We start from the raw sequence: 9,360 nt of genomic DNA, 5'->3' as shown, positions 1-9,360 counted from the left end.
TCGCTACAAGGCTCATCCACTGTTGAGCCGAGAAAGATGAAAGGGCTAGAACACTGTGGACCATCTGAAGGCAGATGGAAATTCTCCTGGGAGACAGAAAAGCCTGAAAAGTCAGAGACTTGAGAGTCATCCCCAAATAGAGGAGCTTTTGAGAAGGGGTCAACTGAGACTTTTGGAGATTGATAAGAAGGTGCAGCTCCTTGGTAAGAAGAAGAATCTTGTATAAGTCCTTCATGCACTTTTCCTTTGACAGGGATCTAAGCAGCCAGTCATCCAGATACAGACTGACATTGATTCCTATTAAATGGAGCCATTTTGAGAGAGGAGAGAGGACTAGAGTGAACACTTGAGGGGCCGTCGAAAGGCCAAAGCAAAGGGCCTGAAACTGATATACCTTTGTCCTGAAAGGATGGATTGGAATGTGGAAGTATTCATCTGGCATATCTAAGGTTATCATCCAGCTGACCTGGCGAATGGATGAAAGGACTGAATGGTTCATTTCCATCTTTAATTTTGTCTTCCAGACAAAATGGTTAAGGGCGCTTACATTGAGGACTGGTCTCCACCCCCCAATGTTTTCAAAACCACAAAGAGAAGGTTGTAAAAGCCCTCTGTGTTGGTGTTCTCGACTTCCTCTGTGGCCCTCTTTTGGATGAGGGAGGAAACTTCCTCCAAAAGGGCTGAATGTTTCTCTGAGCCTCTCAAGAAAGCCAACAATGTGATGGGAGAAGTGACTAATGGGGGAGCTCTTCAGGAATGGGATGGCATAGCCCTCCTTCAGAACCTTGATGATCCATGGCTCTGCTCCTCTGATCAGCCCCTTTTCCCAAAACTCTAGCAGGAGTCTGGCTCCTACCGGTGCATGAAGGACTTCCTTCTCACTTTTTGAGCGCTGTCTTGGCTGAAGCCCTTCTTAATGGACCTGGCCGTGAATTGGACATTGGAGCGGGTCCTAAACTGAGATCTGGGTCTACCTTCACGAAAGGGCTGCTGCTGGAGGGGAGAGGCCAACAAATCTTGGGTCAATTTCTTCTGAAGGTCAGACACAATTTCCTTAACTGTGTCCTGGGGGGAAAAGGTGATGTTGGTCCAGAGGCAAAAATAACAGGACCGATTTCTGCATCTGTGTGATTCCCTTAGTAGTAAAGGAGCACCAGAGCTCTGTCTTCTTAAGCACTCCCAAGGTAAACAGAGAGGAAAGCTCTAGAGAGCCATCTCTGATGGCCTTGTCTGCACAGGACAGGACTCCCAGCCAGTCTGAGGCGATGTCTCTCGATAAATCCTGGAAGTCCTCTATTTTCTTAGCCAGGGCTCCAACTGTCCAGTCAAGAAAGCTAAGAACTTCAAAAACCTTGAATAGATCCTTGACAAGGTGGTCTAATTCCGCCAAAGAAAACATTATCTTTGCTGATGAGAATGCAGACTGTCGAAAAGAGTCAATGAGGCCAGAGAAGTCACCTTGGGAGGGGGTAACGACTCCCAAAGAAGGAGCTTCCACGTTGATGTAAGATAAATACCTCCTGCGAATTGAGCGAGAGGGAGGAAAGGCAAAAGACACTTTTCCTTTATCCCTTTTAGCCGAAAGCCAATCTCCCATCTCCTTGGAAGACAAAGAAAGTACCATCTTGGGGAGTCTAGTCCTGTTGTCCAGTTGATTCCTCATCAGAAAGGTCAAGGCAGGCGAGACCAGGACAGCTGGGGCAAAAAAGGTGGGAAAATTCGCCAACAGATACTGGAGAAGAGCTGTACAGGAAGGAGGGAGAGCAGGTTCTTGATTGACCTCCTCCTCTTCTGAGGAGACCGGGAACAGGATAGCATCATGAGAAGTCTTGGGAGCTGAGGGAGCTTTCTTCAACAAGCTCATGATTTCAGCTAATTGTCACTTAATAGGAACCAATGATGGCTTGTCTTGATCTAAAGGTGAAGGTGACAGGTCTCTGAGCAGACTGAAGAGGAGAAACACGCCTGGGAGCGGATGCTTGGTGCTTAAGAGGCGGGTGGTGGGTATTAAATACTTGGTGCCAGGAGCTTGGGAACTAGCGCCGGCTCTCGGGAAGATGAGACAGACATTTGGTTGCTGATGTTGGGCGCCTATGAGTGGATGCTGGGAGCTTGGGAGCCATGTGAGGGTGCTCAGTGGTTTGGCACTCAGGTGAGAGGGCCTCTGGACTGTCCCATGTAGACCAAAGTGGATGCTGGACAGGGGAAGGGTCCACAGTGTAACTACAAGAAGGCTGAGGGCTGGCACTAGCCTTCTTATACCGCTTAACGGGAAGTGGATCTAAATGGCGACCAACATCATCTGACGGGCACTCAAAGGCATGAAGAATCTGGGTATCGTTTGCAGCGCCTCCTGTCCGTGCAGAAATCATCAGAACTAGAAGACAACTGATACACCTCCAAAGAGACGCCTTTCCAATGGCTGTCTGCTGACACCTGGCTTTGTGCAACAGGAGCGGCTGAGGGGTCAAATAACTGTGGACAAACCCCAACGGCCTCCCTTAGACTGCTGGTATGTCTTCTCCCAGGTTCAGGGGAGCAGGACAATGATCTTGGTCTAGGAGAAACCGTTGGGACAGGTAGCCACCTCCTCCACTTGCACTGCATTCTCACTTGTCACTTTTTCTGCAAGCACTTTATCCGTTATAACTTTAAGTGACTCTCCTAACTCTGCCACTATACTCACTACAAGGTTAATCTTCTTATCGAACCTAGATTAGAGACTGGCAATGGTATTAGGGTAGGAAGCAAGGGAGACAGCACGGGAGTAGGTGGATGAATAGTAGGAGGGCCAGTACTAAGAGAAAAAGCAAGAATAGGAGTAGAAGGAAGAGCAGGACTAGCTTCTAAACTAGGTTTAGGAGTACTATAGTTTCTAGGCTAAGTGAACGTCTCTCGGCTCTAGAAGCTGCTTTCCTCTTCCTATCCCTCTCTAATTTATCTAAGTGAGATTCAAGCACTTTCCACTGTTTCTCATTCTCCCTGCTGCAATCTTGCCCCCTACATTTACTGCAGATCGAATGAGGATCATAACAAGATTTTGTTAACCTGGTTTTGCACCCTTCGCAAAACTAGGGAACGAATCTCAAAAAAGCTAATAAACTGACTAAAGATTGTTGGCTTCCAAAACAAAGTACTGTAATTGTACTTCACCAAAATCAGCATAGACAACTGAGTAAACCATCAAAAAAGCTGCTGCAAATGGCCCCAATGTGTGCACCAGAGCCGGCAGAAACAGTGAGTTTACCTGCCAGGTTGCTTCCTGTGTGCTCCGATAATGGGAGGGGCCTGTCACCTACACAAAATGGTAGAAGCGCAACTGCGAATTTTTAAAGAAGTTGCCACACGCATGGAAACATTAGCTATGATATTACTTGGGAAGTTACTTATATGAAATGATCTATCACTAACTTGAAAGCAAGCTAATTACCTTACAGGATTTGCTAATTACATACACACATTTACATCTCAAACTTAATAGAAGTAAAAAAAAATCTATAAACCACTGCGACCAAAACGTTCAGTGATGGTAAACAAAACTGGAAAACAGGAAAGTACCGTACTTATAGAAACTTTCTAAAACTACCTCTATCCTGTGAAGAAAACCGTCAACGCTGTTTGCAAACCTAAGTTCAAGGAAGGTCCTAGGGTTGTTGGCACCCAGGCAAGCTGGACCTCAGGGCCCTTACAAGTATATTTTTCAAAAATTTTCACAAGGAGAAAAACTGAAAATGTAGAATGAAGAGTTTATTACAATATACAAACTAAAGAAAACAGTTCAAGTACATTATCAAGGTTTCAAATCCATTCATTAATATAACGAGAAGCGACAGACCACTATGACTGTATCTACATTACTGGCAATGCTCACATATTCTTACCAACAAACACTGAATGGAGGATGGCGCCCTCCTCGATGGTGCCCTGGGCAACTGTCTGAGTTGCTGGTACCTTGAGCCTGCCCTGACTAAGTTGAAGTTTATTAGTTAACATTAAAGCTATAACCTAGTGCAGTGCAAGGAAAATTATTTGAAAGGCAGAAATTGAGAACTGGAAAAGACATGGTGCTCTACTTCATAATGCTTCCAAAAGTTTAGGAATCCTCCAAGATGTTCACCAGTCAGCAGACACATTAAGAGTGACTAAGTCACCTAACAAGGGCATAGGGGAACATAGATGCATGCACCATCCTATCTGTGTCATCTTATCGCTTTTCTTCTACAAAAGATTGACGTACTTAAGACTTTCATGAGATGCATGACTGGGCCATATTAAAGGACCAAAATCCTTATTTGCATGAGATGCAAGATTAGGCCATGTTAAAGTGATAGATTCCTGATGCAACAAACCAACAAAAAAAGTAAAATGTAATATCCATCATGTTTTTTATTTACACTGGTCTTTCTATTTTTGTTATATTTCTGCTATCCTAATAGCACTGTACAACAATACTATAAAATTAAAAATTCACATATCTCAGTTTTAGTACAAATTTTAAATGATTCTTCAGGATCTAGTAGTTGAAGACTATGTGGTTACTCAAATTCTGTATCCATGTGTGTAGGACAGTCAGAAGCCCACAGGACAGACAGAGACAATGATGGCTTTAGACTATCAGAGTAGGACTCTGACATAGACAGATGTTGTAGATATTGGTCATGAGTCATTTTACCTAATATAAATATAGTTACTGATGCCTGATGAAATGCAGTGTGCTGATTCTTGAATGATTCTATTCCTAAACTCTAAATGAGAGAATAAAATTAGGTGACGTCTTTCCCTTCATTATTGGTGATTTGGAGAGTTAGTTCTCTTGAAGAGACAAAACGGATTGTAATTATCTTGTAACAGGGTCGCTATCATAAGAATCTAGCCACTCAAGAATGTCAGAGTTCATTCTTTCTGTCAAGAAAATGCATTTAATACAGTATCTTAAACCTTCAGTCAATGAACAAGTGCCAGATGCTTACTTCAGTCATTTTCCTACATGTATACACACAACCATATATAATTCTAATATCAGTGCCAGTATTTCTCAATACAGTACTCTACAGATTACAGGTTATATCTTACAGCAGTTTTCACGGTAATGTTATACCCAGTAATTCTTTTTCTACATTAAATGTTCGAGTGACTTTAATGGGGTGCAGTGTTTATACTATTTTGCCATGCTATTCTAATACATTTTAGTTAAATCTTACATGTTTCAAGCCTTTTTTCTACATTTGTCCATTCAGTATATATATACAACATATACAGTATAGAACACAGTAACTGCAGTTGAGTACCTACAGTATATAAATTTTAAATGCTATTTTAATTTCAGTGGAGTATCTATGTTTATGCAACTTCAGTAGATTATCTACTGTGTTAATTTTAAATGCTTTTATAATGTACTTCTAGGTTCTTATTACAAATTTCCTTTACAAAAAGAAATGTTACTATTTTTACCTTCCTTTTATTTTTAACTGTTCAGCATAAAGTTCTAAAAGCGTATGAGAATACATATCCAAATCTAGATGGCATCTAAATTATTCTATATGCTGGATTTATAAAGTCCTGATCAATAAGGCTACATTTTTCATCATGAATATATAAACTCCACATAATCAGAGAAAAAACATTATACACAATTCAAATACTGTATAAGTGAAAATAATGCTGGCTTAATAACAATAACTGTACATGAACATTAAAAAACACCCCAATATCAAAACTAAACTAGGAATTCCATAAAAATTTTAACTTCTGAAAATTGATCAGTCGCTTGTGAAAACATAAACCAACCACGCCAGAAGCTTTGAAGAGATTAAATAAAGACGGGAAAAATTGCAGAATATGAATGAATACTGCTCAACCCAGGATAATGCCAAATTCCAGCAGGTGAGACCACTCTTGGTGAGAGACGTCACACCAACAGATAATCATCACTTAGCAGGCTTAAAGACATTTTGTATTCAGTTAATCCTCATTGTGGGGTATTCAGGTAAAAGTAAAATAAGTCTGTCTTATGAACACAAGTACTATATCATACTCAACATTTTTGACATTCCTTTTCTCCTCCACATAAGCTTTTCTTATCTTCTAAAGCGGTCAGCTTCTCAAGTCTCCTGCTTTTAAAGGATTTTTCTCTTATCTCTCATGGTCTAACTTTAATCTTAGTGCATCTGTACAAAAGACCTACGACTGACAGCTATTCCTGGTTCAACTTAAGCCTTAATATGATCAAAAGTCCAAAGACAAACACAGATATATAAGTTCTCTTTTAATGACTTTCATTACAATGCTAAATATATCTTATGAAGAGAATCATACGTTAGTCTGCTAATTCCAATATTTATATTAACTACAGTCTGTATAAAGTCACATAAGATCACTAAAGCTTAATTTTAAATAAACAGTTCGTGCAATATTTTTAAGTAAGGCTATAAAAACACAGACAAAGCTAATACTGGAATTCCCTCCCATACAGCAGAAGACATCAGGTAACAAAGATACCTTATTTAGCTATAGGGACAAAAGCATGTCTTTTTAAAGCAAAGTTGCAAGCAATTAACAATCATACTGGTTCAATGAGTAAATATTATTCACTGGAAACTTATTTTTCCACTTACCAATATTGCACTTATAAAAGAAAAGATATACTTGAGTATATTTTTCTTAAAACAATAAAAAAACAACTTGACAATGCTGTAGCCACATTATGTGTAGAAAATGGCTTATCATTAAAAATAAAATTTCGTGATCAATTTGTAGTCATAATTCACATAATTCAATTTACTTTCTGGAAATAGGCCAATTCCTGACAGGAATACACAGAAATTTTAAATTTTCTAAAAATATACTTTACTAAGCATATTACATTTTTGAAGATAGAATAAGAGTAACTTCCAATGAACTTTAAGGAATTCATTAAAAAGTACTATTAGCTAGTTGTGACAAAACTGATACCAAAGTTACTGACATCAATAAATCCTATCATACATAGGCCTCACAATAATATTTTGAGTTATAATCACAGTTACAAGTTATGTGTCATCTACATGTCAGCATAGGCCTCACAATAATATTTTGAGTTATAATCACAGTTACAAGTTATGTGTCATCTACATGTCAGCTAAGAATACAAAATAGTTGTTATGGAAGAAACACTATTACAGTTAATATCATATATCACAGATGATGAAGAACGCCTTTAGCACACAATAAATTGAAAGAAAAGAAAACTCTTCATACTTAAGGTCCTTCACTCTGGTTTTTGCTGGGAAACAATTTGAGATGTGGCTACCTGGCTTACTCCAACTGCACGTTTGTTCACAACCAACATGAGCGGAAGTGCGACTCGTATGGCTCTGAACTCCAGGTTTTCATCCTTTGATACCTCAATACTGTGACTTTTCAACACAGGTGCAACAACAGCTACAGAATCACCTATTTTAACACCACAGCCACTGGCCCAGTTGTAGACCGTGATAGCAATACAATCTCCTTCCTTATCAACAACACACATTGAAAATGGAATGCCTGATTCTGGAATGACTGTGCAAACCACTTTTCCTAAAACTATTTTGTCTTGATTGTTTCCTTCTCCCAAAAGTGAAAGAGGGACTAGGTCTGGCTTTTTTCCAGCAGTCAGATTGGTCCCTCCATTTTCATAAGGCCCTAGCTGACTGGGATGAATATCAGCAATGAGACCATTGATCCGTCTTTGATTAAGCTGACCCTTACTTTTTACCATTAAGGTTAGTTTGGATAAAAACTTGTGACACTCATTAAATTTTGTCTTACACTCAACCCAAGAGGGTTCAAGCTCTGATGCTTTCCTTAAACTATTGAGAGCTCCTGCATAATCTTCTTCATACCACTGGACATGAAACTTACTGAAATGAAGTTCTGGTAGTGTAGCAGCTACAGGATCACTTGATGCTTTGGTGTACGCAGCTTTGCAGTTTTTCAGTGATTCCAATTTTGAGTCTATTGTGAAGAAAGATGCTAAATATGCATTTCCTAATACCAACCATGAGTGGCCATCATTCATATCCAAATTAATGGCTTTTCTTGCATAATCTAAACCCTTTTCAACATTGTTTTCTCTTTCGCTACTGGTCTTCCATGGCAAGCTTCTCATAAGCATTGACATATTACGGTAATAAACTTTATTTTGCGCCAACTTCAGTGCCTTCTCAAAACATGTGTGAGCTCCAGCTAGATCTCCTTTTTTAAACTGACACTCCCCAAGTTCATTCCATGCATCCGACAGATTAAATCTTGTAGCCCGACCTAGTTCTTCTTCAGCTTCTGGACTATACTCTTGCGTAGCATTCAAAGCTTTGCCTCTCAGAAAGTACAATTCACCTTTATTCTCGGCACTTACTTGGTCTTTTAGGCTATCAATCATTTTTATTGTTTTATTAATTTCCTCTTGAACCTCTTTCGTCTTGTTGGTTGCCTCGTCAGAACTATGCGTAGTGAAGTATTCATCCCGAAACCTGTATAGTTCTGACACTCTTTCCCTAATCTTTTCTATTGCAGTCATTATGGCACTTCAAAACCCACAAAGGACGGAATTCCACTTTTAAACAATTGCAGATGGCCTGTCAGGACGAAACGAACTAGCCTAGCGGAGCAGCGCCTCCCTGTGTTTTGTTTATAAGCGCTTCTTCTTCTTTTACATTTCATCCGATAAATGCGTAGGCTAGCATTCACGACATCCTTAACCACTGTACTTTTTCTTTTACTTTATCATACTAATATGCAGATATTCATAAACAAAATTAGTGTTAACCAATGATAACCTGAAGAAATAAAGGTTAGTGGTCATTTACATTTTCAATCAATATTCCTGGCGTATTCTTCTTGTAGTGTAGAACGAAACCGTGGAATTTATTTCAACTATCAAGGGAAAATAGCACTTTACTTATGTACATAGTAAATTCCAAATACTGACATGCATGGTTATAACGTGAAACTGATATGGATTATTTGCCGTTTTATCTTTGAGCATCTATCTTTGGTGGAATCGTACATCAGTTAATCTTGAATTCTTCCAGAGAAGCTATTATTTAACAAAATGTCTAGCCATCTTAGTGATTTTCCTCTTTTTTCCACCTAGCATTACCCAAAGTCCTGTCGTTCAAATAGCCTTGATTTCATACAAGAACGCCAGGTACAACGATATGACATGGTAACTTTAGCCCTTCTTTGAAGATCCTTCCAATTCACTCGGATGACGTCGCCTGGTAAATGACGATCTTTTAATCACTGCAATTCAAAGCAACATAATAGACAAGGCAAAGGCAAGTGCGTTAGGCATTGTTGTTTGCTTATGTACTGAATGTTTGATTTATCCTAAGTGTCTGG

At 39.4% G+C, this 9,360-nt stretch overlaps 1 protein-coding gene across 1 annotated transcript; it reads right to left on the bottom strand.

Moving 5' to 3' along the window:
* Positions 1 to 6,252: 6,252 nt before the first annotated feature.
* LOC136832786 (tetratricopeptide repeat protein 5-like) lies at positions 6,253 to 8,665 on the bottom strand. The gene has a single exon (XM_067094335.1). It carries the CDS (start codon positions 8,534 to 8,536, stop codon positions 7,247 to 7,249), a length of 1,290 nt encoding a protein of 429 aa, XP_066950436.1. The 5' UTR covers positions 8,537 to 8,665; the 3' UTR covers positions 6,253 to 7,246.
* Positions 8,666 to 9,360: the final 695 nt, after the last annotated feature.

Source organism: Macrobrachium rosenbergii, chromosome 50 (assembly GCF_040412425.1).
Source record: "Macrobrachium rosenbergii isolate ZJJX-2024 chromosome 50, ASM4041242v1, whole genome shotgun sequence".
Lineage (NCBI taxonomy): Eukaryota > Metazoa > Arthropoda > Malacostraca > Decapoda > Palaemonidae > Macrobrachium > Macrobrachium rosenbergii.
This window is presented reverse-complemented; position numbering and strand designations above follow the sequence as displayed.

Bases quoted from the DNA above. Each gene is read 5' to 3' on its own strand.
- LOC136832786 (XM_067094335.1), bottom strand. From the start codon at position 8,536: ATGACTGCAATAGAAAAGATTAGGGAAAGAGTGTCAGAACTATACAGG.